General features: G+C 44.3%; 1 protein-coding gene across 4 annotated transcripts in view; it reads left to right on the plus strand.

Moving 5' to 3' along the window:
• Positions 1–16,732, plus strand: part of LOC129859310 (rho GTPase-activating protein 21-like) — a 103,651-nt gene extending 86,919 nt beyond the window's left edge. For all 4 annotated transcript variants that reach the window (XM_055928935.1, XM_055928934.1, XM_055928931.1 and 1 more), the window contains 17 exons: positions 2,884–3,030; positions 3,248–3,341; positions 5,877–5,910; positions 7,006–7,128; positions 7,599–7,898; positions 8,405–8,469; positions 8,597–8,745; positions 8,950–9,092; positions 9,278–9,436; positions 9,618–9,696; positions 10,046–10,119; positions 10,200–10,289; positions 10,414–10,539; positions 10,698–10,739; positions 10,864–10,969; positions 13,164–13,195; positions 13,863–16,732. In XM_055928935.1, coding sequence (XP_055784910.1) covers positions 2,884–3,030; positions 3,248–3,341; positions 5,877–5,910; positions 7,006–7,128; positions 7,599–7,898; positions 8,405–8,469; positions 8,597–8,745; positions 8,950–9,092; positions 9,278–9,436; positions 9,618–9,696; positions 10,046–10,119; positions 10,200–10,289; positions 10,414–10,539; positions 10,698–10,739; positions 10,864–10,969; positions 13,164–13,195; positions 13,863–15,542 — 3,443 coding nt within the window. In that variant the 3' untranslated portion in view covers positions 15,543–16,732. The remainder of the gene's footprint in view (positions 1–2,883; positions 3,031–3,247; positions 3,342–5,876; positions 5,911–7,005; positions 7,129–7,598; positions 7,899–8,404; positions 8,470–8,596; positions 8,746–8,949; positions 9,093–9,277; positions 9,437–9,617; positions 9,697–10,045; positions 10,120–10,199; positions 10,290–10,413; positions 10,540–10,697; positions 10,740–10,863; positions 10,970–13,163; positions 13,196–13,862) is intronic.
• The last annotated feature ends 2,757 nt before the right edge of the window (positions 16,733–19,489 follow it).

A 19,489-nucleotide genomic window follows, 5' to 3' on the forward strand; every position in this document is an offset into this window, starting at 1 on the left:
TAGAAACAATTTATGAAAACAACAATGAGCTTTTTTGTACCTAAGGTTAGGCATTAGGGTTAGCAGTGTGGTTAGGGTTAAGTTAAAATTAATATTGATTGACTTTGTGGCTGCGCCAGTTAGTGACTACTCTGCAGAACTGCCTCCATGCCAAAAGATGCCAACCTGCATCTCTCAATTGACATTGCTAATATGGTGTGTTGTCAGTTATCGCTCTAGTGCAACTTCTTTACGCTGTAAAAATGGTTTCCTTGGTGCTATACAGTGAAAGAGTTTGGATAGAGTATATCACCAATGTACGTATTGATAGATGCAGCTGGGCTATAATAGCTTTTGGTGGCAGGGGTTAATTGGCTGTTTGAACAGAGCTGGATTTGTTGTTGAGGTATGTCGTAATGCTTGGTCAGGGCAGGACAAGTCTATCTGAAATGGGGAAATTGAATAACGTGCATTCCATTTTTATTTTGATATTATTAGTATTGATATTTCATTTTGCAGATATGTTGAAGGTGTCAGTCAGCTAGGTATATCCCTGTGTTAAGTTCTATGCCTTAACAAAACATCTAACAAAAGAAGAGAGTACATTCATTGTTGCCAGTATGCGGCTATACACCAATAGCAACAAATACCCTGTCTTCATTTTAAAAAGTAGCCGTTACTCAGTTCAACAATTACCATTCAAACCAACTGTCCAACATCTGCTGTGCATTGTATGTCTGGCAGATTAGTAATTCTGTACTGAGAACAAGATAGAACATGGTTCAGTACAAGCAAATGTCCTGTTCCTGCTTGTGTTTTCCTAGAGCAAATGTGTTTGAAATGTATTGCGCTGATGTTAGGAGTCTCTTCAGCGTTCGCGATTAGGACTGCACTTTTCCGATCTGACAGCTGAACTCTTAATTTATCTGTTGTTTTTTTGGTAGACTTATTATCATGTATTTGATGGTGTTGTTTTTTTAAGCTAGATTTGATGTGATCTGGGTTTACGTGCCAATAGTTTTAATAGTTTCATTGACATGACATGAGCCATCATCCACCAATCAGGGCACCTTTTACTCAGACACCAGTGGCCTGGAGTCCACATGGGTAAATACTATCATCTTACACACACACACCCCTTTACATACTCTCTCCCACACACACCTACACACAATCAAACACTCACAGCGCCTCATAAGCTTCAGTCTGCCTCATGCATAAATCAGCAGCCTACCTGTGTAGTGGTCGCATGCTATATTTAAGCAACAAGGCCCGTGGGGGTCTGGTATATGGTCAATATACCACGGCGAAAGGCTGTTCTTATGCACAACGCAATGCAGAGTGCCTGGATACAGCCCTTAGCCGTGGTATATTGGCCATATACCACAAACCCCCGAGGTGCCTTGTTGCTATTATAAACTGGTTACCAACGTAATTATAGCAGTAAAAAGAAATGTTTTGTCATACCCGTGGTCTGATATACCATGGCTTTGAGCCAATCAGCCTTCAAGGCTCGAACCACCCAGTTCATAATGTATAGTATTAGCTGAGCAACAATGTTTGCGCCATCACTCACAGCTGTAATGCTCTGTTTTGGGTAGTCTTCCATTTCGACAGCTGTTCCATTTTAAACTTGATGGCTTGAACTGACAACGCGAGGCGTTTCAAGTACATGTGTCGAACAACACTGTTTGTTGCTGTTTTCACAAACACATGAAATAAGGAACATCTGTCCCGATTTGGCAGCTGTATCATGGGAACGATCTGTGAGGTTCTGTTGGGGAATTTCACTGTAACAATCTTTGCAGCCGAAGAAACAGGTCAGATGTTTCATGTTAATGTGCGCCATTAAATGTGAAATGTTTTGCTTCGGCACACATAGGAATGTAAGCTTTCACATTACTCAGGTCTATGTTTTATTTTCCTTCTAATAAAATATTTGGCTGACATATTGGCTGATTGTACTCTGGTTTGGGTTGAACCCGTTAACAAAGAGTTATACAAGAATATTATACGGATGATACAGATACATCTGTGAAGCACTTTGTTTTTGACGGCAGGTAGCCTAGGGGTTAAGAGCATTGGGCCAGTAACGAAAAGGTCTCTGGTTCGAATCCCCGCACCAACTAAGTGAAAAAATCTGTCTGTGCCCTTGAGCAAGGCTCTTAACCCTATATCTGCCTTAAGTCGCTCTGGATAAGAACGTCTGCTAAATTATGTAAATGTACAAATCATTATAATTAAATGCTTTTGGTAGTGATACATTTCTGTGTGCCCTGCTAGTATTCATGGCACTCTCCTTATCATTGCCAGACACTTCCATCCTGTACCTTGCGTCACATGCTGCCTGGGACAGTTTGGCAAAGGCAGGGTTACTCACTGTACTCGGTAATGTTATGACTTGCCTGGGTGTAGCCTGCACCTTGGTTATATCTGCTTACCTGATCAGACTGACAACGGTGATGAAACGGCAGCTCACTTTCCCTTCCTGTGTGTTTGTTGATTGTGGCAGGTGTGGACTGGGTTATCTCTAGTGGCCATGCTGGCTCCATGAATAAGCCTGGCTGTCTCTGAATGTGTCATGTTCTCTCATAACCAGACTTTGTGTGTTTAGCTGTGTATGCCTATATTTCACCATCATGGCATTTGTGTTTTATTGCAGTCTGTAAATTAGCCTCAAACAGAGATAGCATAGACTGGTTCAGAATGAGTTTCACTCAGTCCTGAGCGCTGATGCTTGACTGTCTTTGTGCCACAGTAGACTTAATTAGTGATGTTAAGTATCAGACAGCCTACTTTTACCGGGATTTATAATTGATATATTTTCATTCCATGTTTTTTGGGAGTAGAACAGGAATAGTTTCTACCCTTGTTTAACTTTGGTTTTCCTCACTTCGTTTCCAGATGAGCCGTCCAGTCCAAGTATTGATCATGACACCAGTCACATTCCCGCTTCAGCTGTGATATCTGTTACTCCAATCGTCACCACCATCCCACCCAGCCCTACCTCTCCATCTCCTCTTATTCGACGACAGCGGTCACATGACCACGGTAAGGTTACCCCCTTTAACTAACTGTGCAGGTACTGGCAGCAACGAAATGCACGCTTTTAAAAATATTGTGTTAGAATGAGTTGATGGTTGAATTTGAATACTTGATCCACAAACAAGCTTGGGACACTTACAGCCTTGAGCTAGGACATTCCTATTAAAAGTTTGTTCTTTGGCTTATTTCTTGTTTGATAATCATTTGGCTTTTATTTTTAAAGATTCTCTTCGACTCACAACTATTGAATCGGATTCTGGTACCAAAACGGAGCGGTCCAAATCCTACGATGAGGGTCTGGATAACTACAGGGAAGGGTGAGTGTAATTTGGTCTAAAACGGTGGGCCAGTGCAATGTTATGTATAGTCTACACCCCCTTTGTAACACTGTAACATTGTGAAGAAAATAAAGGGGGATTCAAATGGATTTTAAAAAAAAAATGTAATAGTCAATGATCTACACAAAACACTCTGTCAGTGCAAGAAGAATTCTAACATTTTGTAAAGATTAATGAAAAATAAAACCCTAATATACCATGATTAGATAAGTATTCAACCACCTGGGTCAATACATGTTAGAATCACCTTTGGCAGCGAATACATTTGTGAGTCTTCTTGGGTAACTCATAAGAGCTTTGCACACCTGTATTGTGCAATATTTGCCCGTTTATTATTTTCAAAAATTTTCTGTCGGTGTTGGGAATCATGACTAGACAGTTATATTCAAGTCTTGCTGTAGAATTTCAAGCAGATTTAAGTCAATATTGTAACTTGGCCACTCAGGAACATTCACTGTCTTGGTAAGCAACTCCAGTGTTAATTTGGCTTTGTGTTGTAGGTTATTGTCTTGCTGAAAGGTGAATTCCTCTCGCAGTGTCTGGTGTAAAACAGACAGAAGCAGGTTGTCCTCTAGGATTTTGCCTGTGCTAAACTCCGTCCCGTTTCTTTTCGTCTTGAAAACTCCCCAGTCTTTGCCTATGTCAAGCATACCCATACCATGATGCAGCCACCACAATGCTTGAAAATAAGGAGGCATGTGTTGTGTTGGATTTGCCCCAAACATAAGGCTTTGCATTTAGGCCAAAAAGTGTATTCCTTTGCCGAGTCACTACAATGTTGATGATCCATCCTCAGTTTTCTCCCATCACAGCCTTTGAACTCTGTAGCTGTTTTAAAATCACCAATGGCTTCATAGTGACATCCCTAAGCAGTTTCATTCCTGTCCTGCAGCTCAGTTAAGAAGATCTGCATCTTTTATGTGTCTGGGTGGTTTAATACATAATCCACAGCATAATTATTACCTTGACCGTGCTTAAAGATATATTCAATCTATGATTTGTTATTGTTACCCATCTACCAATCACTGCCCTTCTTTATGAGGCTTTCGAAAAGCTCCCTGGTCTTTGTAGTGGAATCTGTGCTTGAAGTAGTACTTGACTGAGGGACCTTACAGATGTTGTATGTATGAGGGACAGAGGAATGTTTCATGAGCTGAAATAAAAAATCCCAGAAATCTTCCATATGCTCACAAAGTTTATTTCTCTTAAATTTTGGCAACTCATTTGTTTACATCCATGTTAGTGAGCATTTCTCCTTTTCCAAGATAACTCAACCACCTGACAGGTGTGGCATATCAAGAAGCTGATTAAACAGCATGATCATTACACAGGTGTACCTTGTGCTGGAGACAGTAAATGTCTCTCACATGCCACAGATGTCTCAAAATTTGAGTGAGCATGCAATTGGCATGCTGACTGCAGGAATGTTCACCAGAGCTGTTGCTCGAGAATTTAATGTTAATTTCTCCACTATAAGCCGCATCTGTCGTTACAGAGAATTTGGTAGTACATCCAACTGGCCTCACAACCGTAGACCATGTGTATGGGGTTGTGTGTGCGAGCAGTTTGCTTATGTCAACGTTGTGAACAGAGTGCCCCGTGGTGGGGTTATGGTATTGGCGGGCATAAGCTATGGACAATGAACACAATTTAATTTTATTGATGGCAATTTGAATGCACAGAGATACCGTGATGAGATCCTGAGGCCTTTGTCGTACCATTCATCCACCGCCTCACCTCATGTTTCAGCATGATAATACACGGCCCCATGTCGCAAGGATCTGTACACAATTCCTGGAAGCTGAAAATGGCCTGCATACTCACCACATGTCACCCATTGAGCATCCGGGATGCTCTGGATCGACGTGTACGACAGCGTGTTCCAGTTCCCCCCCCAATATCCAGAAACTTCGCACAGCCAATGAAAAGGAGTGGGACTACATTCCACAGGCCACAATCAACAGCCTGATCAAGTCTATGTGAAGGAGATGTCGCGCTGCATGAGGCAAATGGTGGTCACACCAGATACTGACTGGTTTTCTGATCCACGCCCCTACCTTCTTTTTTTTGGTGTTTTGACCAACCGATGCATATCTGTATTTTCAGTCATGTGAAATCCATAGATTAGGGCCTAATGAATTTATTTCCTTATATGAACTGTAACTCAGTAAAATCATTCAAATATAACTTATGTGATTTGCTAAGCCGAAATGTACTTCTGAACAAACGCAGGCTTGCCTAAACAAAGCGGGTGAATAGTTATGCAACGACTATATTTTAGTTATAAAAAATGAAATCATTTGGAGAAAGAAATTGTCATTTTCTTTTCACTATGGAGTATTTTGTGTAGGTCAATGACAAAAAATAGCAATTAAATCTATTTCAATCCCACTTTGAACGCAACAAAATGTGAAGGGAGTGTATAATTTCTATAGGCACTGTACATTTTAGTCATTTTCGTTAGATTAACTTGTGATTAATCTTTCTATTTTCATATTTCTATGTTCCTTGTAGGAGGCAAATACCTGGTCTAAAGGGCCTTAGGAAGGTGAGTCCAACCTCAACACAGTAATATCAATATTAGGTTACATTTGGATAGTCCAGATTTTCCATTAGTATGACCTTCTGTAGAGCATCTACAATCAACAACTGCTTGCTAAGGATGCACTTGGGTTAAGGATTAGGGTTGGAGCTAGGGTTAGTAGATAGTTAGTTGAAATGTTACTGATAGTACATCTGTAGATGCTCTACAGACTATCCAGATAAAGTATTACCCAATATCATCCCACATAACAACAAACTGTAATAGGGAGTATGGACAAACCCTCTGGTCACTTTCCACAGAAATGATGTGCCTACTGGCTATCAGACTCGACTGCATCATTATAGTTTGTTTTACCTGCATATCCTGCCCAGAGGTTCACAGCCTGAAGATAAGAGTCACTCCTCTGAACCGCTAGCATTGATGTTAGTCAGTAGCGGATATAAAATGGATAATGAGTGAGACTATAAAACCAAATGAGGTCTAAAGACCCAGCCTGGATGCCAACCTTGCTATTTCTGTCTGTCTGCTCACTGGAATGGAGCATAATGTCTGATTCTGGGGCCGTATAATAAAAGTCAGGCAAGGGTCATCCAATCAGCGAACTGTTCATTGGAGGAACTCCACATGATCCGTCCTCATTATCCAGCTTGGCCCCAGAGGCAGACTGACTGGCCCCAGAGGCAGACTGACTGGCCCCAGAGGCAGACTGACTGGCCCCAGAGGCAGACTGACTGGCCCCAGAGGCAGACTGACTGGCCCCAGAGGCAGACTGACTGGCCCCAGAGGCAGACTGACTGGCCCCAGAGGCAGACTGACTGGCCCCAGAGGCAGACTGACTGGCCCCAGAGGCAGACTGACTGGCCCCAGAGGCAGACTGACTGGCCCCAGAGGCAGACTGACTGGCCCCAGAGGCAGACTGACTGGCCCCAGAGGCAGACTGACTGGCCCCAGAGGCAGACTGACTGGCCCCAGAGGCAGACTGACTGGCCCCAGAGGCAGACTGACTGGCAGCTTACGAAGCTCAGCACTGTACACCATGTTGCAGTATTGTGTATGTATGAGATTGTAGAGGTAACTCGTGTGTTTGTTGTGTTAAAGGCGACGGTGGACAGGTCTTCAGAAGATTCCGGATCCAGGAGAGATTCCTCATCAGATATCTTCAGTGATGCTTCCAAGGAGGGCATGCTCCACTTCCGACAGATCAACACGGACAAGAGCAAGGTGTGTGTACAGTGCTATCCACACTCCACACACAAAGGGGGTCAAGGCAGTCAGTTATATCACCTGTGACATGGTTTAGAAAGAGTGGTGTATAATCCTGTTCCTCTGGTAGATATTTAGTACAGTAATGTTGGTTTCTGTGTGCATTGCACTTGTCAGACCAGTTTGGCTTTGACCTAAATGTGTTTGAGATTCCTGACTCTGTCATGTCTGCCTTGATGAAATGACTCCCCCCTCTAGTGGGTTACACTGGACATGATGGCAGCTCATACTTTCTTGGAGAACCATTTTAGATGAGATGCATCAAGAATGTGGAGATACTTAATGTGCAATGCCAGTGTCAAATTATAAGAGAGGACGATGTCTTTCTCAGTGCCTGTCTACCTCACTGCTGTTTTATGTGTCGGACATATATTTCTCATACTTGTCATTAAGTAATATCATTGTTTGTGCCTCTCCTCTCTCTACAGCGTGTTGGTGGGGGAATGCGCCCCTGGAAACAGATGTACGCAGTGCTGCGAGGCCCCTTCCTCTGCCTATATAAGGACAAAAAGGAGGGACAGGCTCATGCCAACTCCCAGGTGGAGGATGAGCCGCAGCCAATCAGCATCAAGGCCTGTCTGATTGACATCTCCTACAGCGACACGAAACGCAAGAACGTGCTGCGGCTGACCACGTCGGACTGTGAGTACCTGTTCCAGGCAGAGGACAGAGAAGATATGCTGGCCTGGATCAGAGTCATACAGGAGAACAGCAACCTGGACGAGGAGGTGAGACACACACACACACACACACACACACCATACAGGAGATTAATTCCTATCAAGTTCTCCAGGATTGACAGAAGTTTGTGGCAAAGTGAAATCAAACCCTTTCTGTGTTGGTAGAAAACACAAGGTCCACCTCATGGATGGCCAATACTTCATTAATTACACAAATGTAGATCAAGTATACTTTGTCACTAACCCTCCCTTGATAAGAATCAGCTAACAGTGATTGGCTACAGGTCCTAGGTCACATAATACACACACATGACCCCTCCCTGGTCTACCTTAAAATAGGCTAACTTTACCACAGGACTTACCTCCCCTCTATTAGAAACAGAAGGTCTTCTTTCCCCTCCATTTAAGACCACTGTTGTACTATTGTATATTTCTTTGGCTTTACCTATGCCAACTGATAGCAGTGGGTTATGCAAAGGGGAGGGGAGTCATATTGCATCTGATGAGTTAACATTGTCTGCTGTCTTTTTCTTCTGCCTTTTTTCTTGTTTTAGAACGCAGCCTTTACCAGCCGTGACCTCATCAGCCGAAAGATCAAGGAGTACAACACCTTGATGAGGTAAGCAGGGCGGACCACAGAGAGAGAGGAAGTCTCTGCAGTACAGAGGGAGATTGAGACCTGTGTGGACGGCTCCTATTGGACGTCAGACATCAAAACGTTTTGTGTGTGTTTGTGTATGACCCAGCCCGACAGGCAGTAAGAACGAACCGTCGCCCAAACCGTCACGCCAGTCGCTGAGCATCAGACAGACGCTACTGGGAGGGAAGGGGGAAACCAAATCTCTAAGTCCACACTTACCCAAAGCAGAGCAGGAGAGGAAAAACATGCACAAAGGTAAGAGCCAGAGGATTAAAATGTTCGCTTAGCTCTCAACTCATTTACTTGAGTATTGTGAATGTCTGATTTGATTTTGAGAATGGCTTTGAATATTCCATTGCTTTTTGCTCCATATATACTGTACAGTGTGTGTGTGTGTGTGTGTGTGTGTCTGTTGGTGCTCGTGAGACTCTCCTCATGTTTCGTGTGTTAACCCTTCAGACGACACCAGTCCACCCAAGGACAAGGGGACGTGGAGGAAAGGTATCCCAGGGCTGATGAGGAAGCCCTTTGAGAGGAAGCCTTCTCCAGGCATCACTTTCGGGGTGAGGCTGGACGACTGCCCCCCAGCTGTCACCAACAGGGTGAGATTCAACTCACACCTACACTACGTATTCTCTCCATCTCCTCTTTTTGTTAATTGTTTCATTCATGTTTATTGGAATGGTTCATAAGAAAGTTCCTTCTCAACACTGTCACACACCTTTCTGAGAGTGCTGCAATGATAATTGATGAGTCCATGTTGTGTGTGTGTGTGTGTGTGGCGTAGTTTGTTCCCCTCATCGTGGAGGTGTGCTGTAACCTAGTGGAGGAGAGAGGGCTGGAGTACACAGGGATCTACAGAGTCCCAGGGAACAACGCAGCCATCTCCAACATGCAGGAGGAGCTCAACAACAAAGGCATGAACGACATCGACATCCAGGATGACGTGAGTGACTCAACCCAGCACATGCCACTTTCACTCCCTCTCGCCAGTTGTCTTTGGCCCATCCTCTTTCTTTATGTAGGCTCTCTCTTTTTGTCACTCCTCTCTTCCCTCAGCTTTTCCATGGTCTTTTCTTATCTCGTCTAAAGTCACTTTTTTATTTTTTTTTACCTGCCTTTAACAGAAATGGAGGGATCTGAATGTGATCAGCAGTTTACTTAAATCCTTTTTCCGGAAACTTCCAGAGCCTCTGTTCACCAACGGTAAGAATATTCAAGGAGTCCCACCAATAGACTATTAGGAACAGCCTTCCATTAAGGGAGTGTTTCCAAAACTTGGTCCTGGGGACCCCAAGTGGTGCACAATTAGTTTTTTGCCCTATCATTACACAGCTGATTCAAATAATGAACTCATCAAGCTTTGATTATTTGAATCAGCTGTGTAGTGCACCCCTTGGGGTCCCCAGGACCGATTAAGGGGTCACTATGCCACCTAGTGACTGAGTGTGAAACCTACACTTAATTACATTCTGTTTAGTGTTCACTTTCATAACACCAAGACCCTTTGTAGTCTTCTGTAAAAACCAATGTCCGTTTCATTTGTGCCCTGTAGAGAAGTATGCAGACTTCATAGAGGCCAACAGGACAGTGGACCCAGTGGAAAGACTGAAATTGTTGAAGAAGATGGTGGGTTCATGTGACATTCATTGTGAACTTAACTGACATTATTGCATGGTGACTTATACTCAACCTACTTCTCACTGCAGCTTCACGAGTTGCCAGATCATCACTATGAGACCCTCAAGTTCCTCTCGGCTCATCTGAAAACAGTGGCTGACAACTCTGATAAAAATAAGGTATTGTAAATTTCCATCTTGAATAGTGGCTGGCAGTCCTCACTTTTAACTTAGAGAACCTGTGATGTAGTGAGGATATGTGTGAAGCGTGTGTGTGTGTGTTCCTAACTATTCTATGTGTTAGATGGAACCTAGGAACCTGGCCATCGTGTTTGGTCCCACTCTGGTGCGCACTTCAGAGGACAACATGACCCACATGGTCACCCACATGCCCGACCAGTACAAGATCGTAGAGACTCTCATTCAGCATGTGAGTCCCACTTACCACCTTAATTGCAGCCATAGTGGACTGTTTGTGCATAGTCTGCATATCAAACCATTTCTACTTGAACTAATTTGAGAATTGTATCAAAAAAGTGATTGTGAATCCCCTAAAGATAAAGCTCCCTTTCCTTTGCTCCCTTCTAGTACAACTGGTTTTTCACAGAGGAAGGCAATGGGGAGCCAGTGGTGGGTACAGGCACATTGCTGCCCTCAATGTGACTTCTGTTATTCCTGTCCTATTTGCTATGATTATATATATATATTTTTTAATTGTAGAGTGTTCACACTGTTGCCTGACTGTTCGTTTCAGACAATGGCCCGATATGAGAATGCAGTGGAGTCTCAGCCTGTGCCCAACATCGACCACCTGCTCAACAACATCGGCCGCACGGCCTCCACGCAGGGGGAAGTCTCAGGTAACGTGTTCCCTGGACCAGACCGACTCTGTGGTGGTGGGTCAACCTTTTACTACTTTTCCCTGCTAACCACTGTCTCTGTCGCTGGTGAGACCAATGTCTTTTAGTCTAGCAGCGTGCGAGGTTCAGTGTAATTACGTCTGGTGTCGAGCGTTGATGGATAGTGCTGCTTTCTTCCCTAAGAGATCCTTCTTTGCCTCATTTGCTGTACCATAAGATAGAAATGTCCATGCCTCGTCATGACTCAAAAAGACTGTCTTGGTTTGCGAGGGCAAATTATTCTTGCCTCTTCTCCATTACGCAAAGGAGAAGGGTCAAAATAATTTGTCTGATCTGTACATTTTGCTTTCTTAGATTTTCCTTCCTTGGTTTCCAATTTTCAGCAAAATTTCTTTGCCTCAAAATTATGAGGTTCTTTAACTTTCTTTTACAATCCCTCCATCTTTAGTGTTTTTATTCAAACTCCACTGGGCTGTCGGTTTTTCCTCTCCTCCTGTTATTAATCCTGCCTACTGTTGCACTAATGTTCTCTCCCAAAGACTACACGAGAAAAGAAAGCAACAGGTGAACTCTGATCCCTCTGTCTCTAGTGCCGCTCTGTCGGGTGTCCTAAAGGATTTCCCAGCATTCACACATACTGATCTTGACACAGGCCAGGTTGGAGGAGTCTATCACACCATGATGTCACTGATGGCCTCTCTAATGTCCGTGATGGACAGCTGGAACTGTAGGAAGAAGGAGGATTGTTGCCCCCAGTGTAGCTGTCTAGTCTGCAGAAACCCTCGTTTCTTGTAAGCTCGAGAAAACCGTCGTAAGAAAAACATGATGAAACCGTTTGACAAAGAAAATGTGAAAGGGAGCAGCGGCCATATGGTACTGGACATCCGGTGGTGTCCGTTTTGTATCTGAGTATACCTAACACAGACCGGTGATACTATCTGAAAGGCTCTCCACTGTCTCTCCTCACTGTCTCGCAAGCTTCTCGCAACAGGAGAGATAGCATGGTATGGTCCCCAGGTTTCTACCTACCCAGTCAATGTGCACTTGCATACTGTGCCACCATCTGTCTTCAAGGGGTGTGTAGGGGGGCTTGGCTATGTAAAAAAACGTATAGTCAGTCAAAGATCAATACAAGATCAACTAGGCAGCAGTGGATAAATCTTTTCCTCGCTGGCATTCTTTTTCATGTAGTGTCCTCTTTGTTCATAGCTAGCCCCTCTGTGACCCCCCTCTCATGTCTTAGCCTCATGGTTCATTCCATGGTTGTCGTCACCATGTCACTGTTGTCATGGCAATATATGCTGCCGTACTTTTCATTCAGTCCATCCCCCTCTCGGCTCAACTAGACTGAATATACTCTCTTTTTGTTAGCCTCTAACTGAAGCCATAAGACTTTTCACACATCATTTCACTACTCTTTCTTAGAACCATAATCCTATGTTTGTTGAGTCGATAGTTATTATGGTAATACAAGAGTAATTACATGTTAAAGTCTCCTCAATGAAGTAGCATTCATCACTAGTCAGATGTGCTAGGTTTGTCATTTGACCATCAATTCAGGCAAAAACAAGAGATTGTGCTAGAGCTCTTTTGATCAGTAATTGGAGGCTTTGGTTTGCTATATAGCGTAGACCATACAGAGGGAATCCATTGACTTCCTGCATGGCATATTACATATTTCATTGTTGTCTCATTGGCCTGCTGTTGTGAAATGCACCTTGGGTATTGTTTGCCATTACCACAGTTTCACTCAGTATCCTGATATATTTGGGTATTATTGTTTTAGAAAAGTTGTAAGGACTTACTTGGCCCTAGCATCTTCTGTGCTCAGTGCTACTTATCTTCTTCCAGAATGACTTTCAGTTTTGCATGTACTGAGGTTTCTGTTTCCATGAAAGAACACCCCACCTGGGTGGATGTGGATCTGAGTGTAACATAGTGCTCACTGCATGGCTTACCGCCTCATTTTCTGTCATCCTTCTGTCCACCTACCTGCCAGGTTCTCGACATCAAGCACAGTGTCTTATCTGTGTTTACTATCTTCGTCATGATTCTCTCTGTTTCTTCTCTCTCTCACTGTGGCTTTTTCATATTGCACTCTCATGGATGTTGTCTTGTCTGGTTGTCCCACATTGTTTTGAATAATTGATGGATAATCTAACATGTTCCTCTCTCCTCTCACTGTTTCTTACAGATTCACCCACTAGTGACTCTGCTAAATCGAAGGTGAGTGTGTGCCCAGTGTCTGCTCTCTCCAGCTTAATGTAGTGTAGGGAGGAAATAATTGGTTGGTGAGCAGAACAAAGGTCAGGTCACCAGGCTAGATCAAAGCACTGATTCCCACATGTGTGACAGTAGGCCAGGTGGAGTTTCTTCTGTGAATACTGAACACTAACAAAACAAACAAGCAACAGTATAAACACAGCCTTTCATGTCAAATATCAGACTATGTTGGGTCTTAACTTCACAAGTCTGTCTGATCTTTTCTGGGACATTTGTCTTCAACAAAAGGATCACTCGCACCATAGACAGTGCAGGAACTGGTGCTTATCATTACTGCACTGCTGTCATCTGGCTGCTTCTCTCAGCTTTGACTCAGAACACATGAGTTCATGCAGAACATCAAGCTTCCCGTGCTGGGCTGCTTAAGTGCGCTGCTGTTACTGCTTCTGTTGTTGCTGAAAGGCTTGCATGGTTCAGTTGTAGTTGTCCTCCTGTCACTAACGTTCCTACTCTCTGTCCACCCTTTTGGTTTGTGGCATTTTCAGAGGAACAGGTGCAGTACTGGTTGGCCAAGAACTCAGGCAGGGGTTAGAGGGTTTTTCTGTGCGTTGTTCTCCCAAGGGGGGTTTCTGTGGTACAAGTTCTGACTTGTTTCTCTCCCTCTCTATAGGGTTCCTGGGGGTCCGGGAAGGACCAGTGCAGCCGCGAGCACCTGGTCTCCTCGATCTTTGCTGCAGCCAACCGCAAAAGAAAGAAGCCCAAGGACAAGCCGCAGCTTAGCAGCTCTGATGATGACCTAGACTCAGTGTTCCCTAAGAAGGAGCTCCCTGGCCAGAAGCAGAATCACAGAGGCCTGGAGGTGGAGCAAGGGATCAGTGTCAGCCCTGAAGCAAAAGAGCAAGCAAAAACAGGAGAGGAGAATGGGAGAGGTATTGAGCTCACGCCCAAAGGCAAAAAGGAGCACAGGAACTCTTTCTTTTTAAGGGAGAAGCCCTCGTCAAGGCAGTCCTCACCTGCCCCCTCACCCAAAAACTCTGGCTCCCCCAGACTCAGTTACCGCACAGCCCCGCTTGGAAAGCCCTCTTTTTCGAACACCCTGTCCCATCTGGATGAGCCTACTTCTGATCTGGGCACCATGAGCTCTGGGGCTTCCATGCCCAGGGCACGACCTAAGAAGTGGGTGTCAGGAGCTGCTGCTCCTGATCTATCAGTGGCTGGGGCTGGGGCGTCAGCTGGGGCAGAGGTGAGCTCCATCACCTCAGACTATTCCACCACTTCGTCCATCACCTTCCTGACTGCAGCAGACTCTAGCGCACTCAGTCCAGATGTTCAGGGTGGGGACGAGGCAGATGACGAGCGCAGCGAGCTTATCAGTGAAGGCCGGCCCATGGAGACTGACAGCGAAAGCGACTTCCCTGTGTTTGCTACAGGGGGCGGCAATGTCCAAACCATGCCTGCCTTAGTGAAGAACCAGACTGGGCATGGGCCAGAAAAGCCTGATCCTGCAGCAGCTGACGGGAAGACGACTCCTAAACTGGAACCCCGTCGCCTCTTTCCCTCCCACAGGCTGATTGAATGTGACACACTCTCCAGGAGGCGGTCCCTGCGACAGAAGACAGATAGCGAGTCATCAGTAGAGGGTGGGACTGGCAGCGGGGAACGTGTCGAGGGCAGGTCGGAGTCAACACGACTGTCTCGTGTCTTGGAGGTGATGAAGAAGGGGCAGTCTACCGGCAGCCTCAACTCTTCCTCCCGCAGTGAGTCGGAGCGCCCTCCCGAGCCCGCCTTGCGCCTCAATATCACAGAAAGGCTCAAGTTCCGTCTGCGCACATCTGCTGATGACATGTTTGGCGTGGGTGCCCAAAAGAGCCGGTCTTCCCCGGAGACCCGCAGTAAGAAGAAAAACATCCGGCGTAGGCACACCATGGGGGGCCAGCGGGACTTTGCAGAACTGGCCGTCATCAACGACTGGAGGGAGCAAGGCGGGGTGGACCAGGCGGCTGAGCTGTCAGCCATGGACCGCCTCAAGCCAAAGTGCTCTTCTCAGGACTTCTCCATTCGGGACTGGATCGCCCGCGAGCGCTGTCGGGCCGGAGTGTCAGAGTTCAGCATGGACACCCCACCCAAAGTTGTCCCCGAGGGGAACAGGGCACAAGCCCAGAGTACCACCCCAGAGAGACCCTCTCCCTCTGGCTCCCCATGCCTTCAGCCCATGGTGGGGGAGCAAGTGAACGGAGGTGGGCCGCAAGGCAGAAACAAAGCCAGCCTCAACCTGGCGGCTGACGACGCGCACCCACACAAACTGTCAGGAGCACAAGTCGTCCGCTCACGATTCTATCAGTATCTATGAAACAGCAAGGGTGTGTTGAGTGTACATGAGTGAGTGCATGAGAGAACGGGTTTACGTATGTATTTAGATACCTTAGCAAGGGTTACTGCACTTTTTCTTTTCTTTTTTTTTTTTACAAAATATATATTTTATATATATCTACTGTACATATGTGTATAGGCTCATAAGAAATGTAACTGGAATGAAGTTAAAAAGGTTTGTTTGTGTAATCGCTTTAGTTGACTTGGTGTCTTATACTGGAACAGACATGAAAATTCACTTCCATCCTTGTGCTCAAACCCCAGTCATAGAAGAATGTGACAAGAACATTCATAGGTGGTTTTGTGTGATCGACAGCACACAAATCAATGGGACATGAAAGCCTGGACTGTGGTGCATTAACTTGAGTATTACTAAGGAATACATATCTAATTCTACAAGAGGTAGACATTTTCAATGTATATTTTTAATTATGTTGACTAACACAGTTGCTTGTTAGAATTCTTTTTTTCTTTTTTTTAATCTGTATGCTCATATTTCTGAGGGCTGCTTTCTGTGCTGTGTACTGTGGGAAGTTATTTTTACAGTGCATCATAGCAGACAGATATTTGCTTGAGGGACAGAATTATAGTTGTTTTTATCAAATAAATAAAATGTAGTGCAATGTATGATAGATGCTTGGTACACTTGCTAAACTGAACCCTCTGTACAATTCAAGTCCACATTTTTTCAAATCTTTAGTAATGTTTGATCCTTCATTAAAGAAAAAGTGCCTCTTGAATTGATTTCTGTGAATAGATAGTGCCATGTTTTATTCCACACTTGTAAACACAATATTTTGTTTAATTACTTAATTGTATCAAGGAAACACTTATTTTACTGTTTTTAAAAAGTAACATTGTGCAAAAATCCAAGCTTCCAAGGCATTCCAGTCTTGTTTTTTGGGTCCTCACTTTTTTTATTCGCTTCATGTGAATTTTAAATATTAAGTTCATAATTCAATGTATGTATTTCATGTATATATATTTTTTTCTTTGTATTTTTCAAGTGCAGTAAAAAAAAAGCATGGTTACTTATGACCTGGGAGAAATGTTCATCTCTGAGAACTGCATGAAACAATGCTTCCTGGACAGTGAACATCTTGCCTGTGTGCAGCAAAACAAGGGTGCAACACCCTCAAGAAACACTGGAAATAAATCCTCTTTATTTGATTCTGTTTGTCCTGTCCAGGTTGTTTTACTTTAGGCTTAGTTTTCCTGATTTGCAAAGGAAAGCCAATGGAGCACATTCCATGTGCAACCTTTTAATGTTTAGTTTGGATCAGTTGATTTGGGCTCATTTAATCCGTGGCGCTGAAGACCTGTGCTACAGTGCAATATACATTTAAAAGAAATGTTCCTGGTAACTGCATGTCAGCTCAATCGGAAATAACCTTTGAATTTAAATCTCGCCACAGCGCAGACCTTCAGCGCTACAGGTTGAATCGAGCCATTAAATAGTTAATGGTCCACTGATATAGATGGTGAAAGTGAAGTGCTGGCTAATATGATTTGTTTGGGGGAGCTTCCCTGATAATTCTAGCATTGCAAGTGATGAAAAAGTAATATGAGCCTTGAGCTTGCTACTCAAGGAGTAAACCAAGGAGCATAAGTGGTAATTAGTATGGCATTTATAAAAGTAATGGATGGGATTAGCAGCTGCTGTGTGTCATCGGTATTGCAGTCCAACCTCAACCACCAGAAAGGAGCTGACCAAAGCAGGCACGTGCACAGATAGGGCTCTACCAGATCACATGCCCGTTTGCCCTTCCAGTCTCCGTGGTGGTATTTATATGCAGTGCCTTCAGAAAGTATTCACACCCTTTGACTTTTTCCACATTTTTGTGTTATAGCCTGAATTTAAAATGTATTAAATTGAGATTTCTTTGTCACTGGCCTACACACAATGTCCCGTAATGTCATGTTTCTTGAAATTTCTACAAATGAAAAGCTGATGTGTCTTTATTCAATCCCTTTGTCATGTCAAGCCTAAATAAGTTCAGGAGTAAAAATTTGCTTAACAAGTCACATGGAATCACTGTGTGCAACAATAGTCATTCAAAAATCATGTTAACTACCTCAACTATGTGTGGAGTACAGAGACATCTGTACGGTCCCTCAGTTGGGCAGTGAATTTCAAACAAATTTCAAACCCTACCTGACACCCTAGACCCACTCCAATTTGCTTACCGCCCCAATAGGTTCACAGACGACGCAATCGCAACCACACTGCCCTAACCCATCTGGACAAGAGGAATACCTATGTGAGAATGCTGTTCATCGACTACAGTTCAGCATTTAACACCATAGTACCCTCCAAACCCGTCATCAAGCTCGAGACCCCGGGTCTCGACCCCGCCCTGTGCAGGTAACATCTCCACCCCGCTGATCCTCAACACTGGGGCCCCACACGGGTGCGTTCTGAGCCCTCTCCTGTACTCCCTGTTCACCCACGACTGCGTGGCCATGCACGCCTCCAACTCAATCATCAAGTTTGCGGACGACACTACAGTGGTAGGCTTGATTACCAACAACGACGAGACGGCCTACAGGGAGGAGGTGAGGGCCCTCGGAGTGTGGTGTCAGGAAAATAACCTCACACTCAACATCAACAAAACAAAGGAGATGATTGTGGACTTCAGGAAACAGCAGAGGGAGCACCCCACTATCCACATCGACGGGACCGTAGTGGAGAGGGTAGTAAGTTTTAAGTTTCTCGGCGTACACATCACGGACAAACTGAATTGGTACACTTGCTAAACTGAACCCTCTGTACAATTCAAGTCCACATTTTTTCAAATCTTTAGTAATGTTTGATCCTTCATTAAAGAAAAAGTGCCTCTTGAATTGATTTCTGTGAATAGATAGTGCCATGTTTTATTCCACACTTGTAAACACAATATTTTGTTTAATTACTTAATTGTATCAAGGAAACACTTATTTTACTGTTTTTAAAAAGTAACATTGTGCAAAAATCCAAGCTTCCAAGGCATTCCAGTCTTGTTTTTTGGGTCCTCACTTTTTTTATTCGCTTCATGTGAATTTTAAATATTAAGTTCATAATTCAATGTATGTATTTCATGTATATATATTTTTTTCTTTGTATTTTTCAAGTGCAGTAAAAAAAAAGCATGGTTACTTATGACCTGGGAGAAATGTTCATCTCTGAGAACTGCATGAAACAATGCTTCCTGGACAGTGAACATCTTGCCTGTGTGCAGCAAAACAATTGCTGTTTGTGGACTTCAGGAAACAGCAGAGGGAGCACCCCACTATCCACATCGACGGGACCGTAGTGGAGAGGGTAGTAAGTTTTAAGTTTCTCGGCGTACACATCACGGACAAACTGAATTGGTCCACCCACACAGACAGCGTTGTGAAGAAGGCACAGTAGCGCCTCTTCAACCTCAGGAGGCTGAAGAAATTTGGCTTGTCACCAAAAGCACTCACAAACTTCTACAGATGCACAATCGAGAGCATCCTGTCGGGCTGTACCACCGCCTGGTACGGCAACTGCTCCGCCCACAACCGTAAGGCTCTCCAGAGGGTAGTGAGGTCTGCACAACGCATCACTGGGGGCAAACTACCTGCCCTCCAGGACACCTACACCACCCGATGTCACAGGAAGGCCATAAAGATCATCAAGGACAACAACCACCCGAGCCACTGCCCTGTTCACCCTGCTATCATCCAGAAGGCGAGGTCAGTACAGGTGCATCAAAGCAGGGACCGAGAGACTGAAAAACAGCTTCTATCTCAAGGCCATCAGACTGTTAAACAGCCACCACTAACATTGAGTGGCTGCTGCCAACATACTCAACTCCAGCCCACTTTAATAATGGAAATTGATCAAAAATGTATCACTAGCCACTTTAAACAATGCCACTTAATATAATGTATATGTATATACTGTACTCTATCATCTACTGC

This window comes from Salvelinus fontinalis, chromosome 7 (genome assembly GCF_029448725.1).
Source record: "Salvelinus fontinalis isolate EN_2023a chromosome 7, ASM2944872v1, whole genome shotgun sequence".
NCBI classification, from domain to species: Eukaryota; Metazoa; Chordata; class Actinopteri; order Salmoniformes; family Salmonidae; genus Salvelinus; species Salvelinus fontinalis.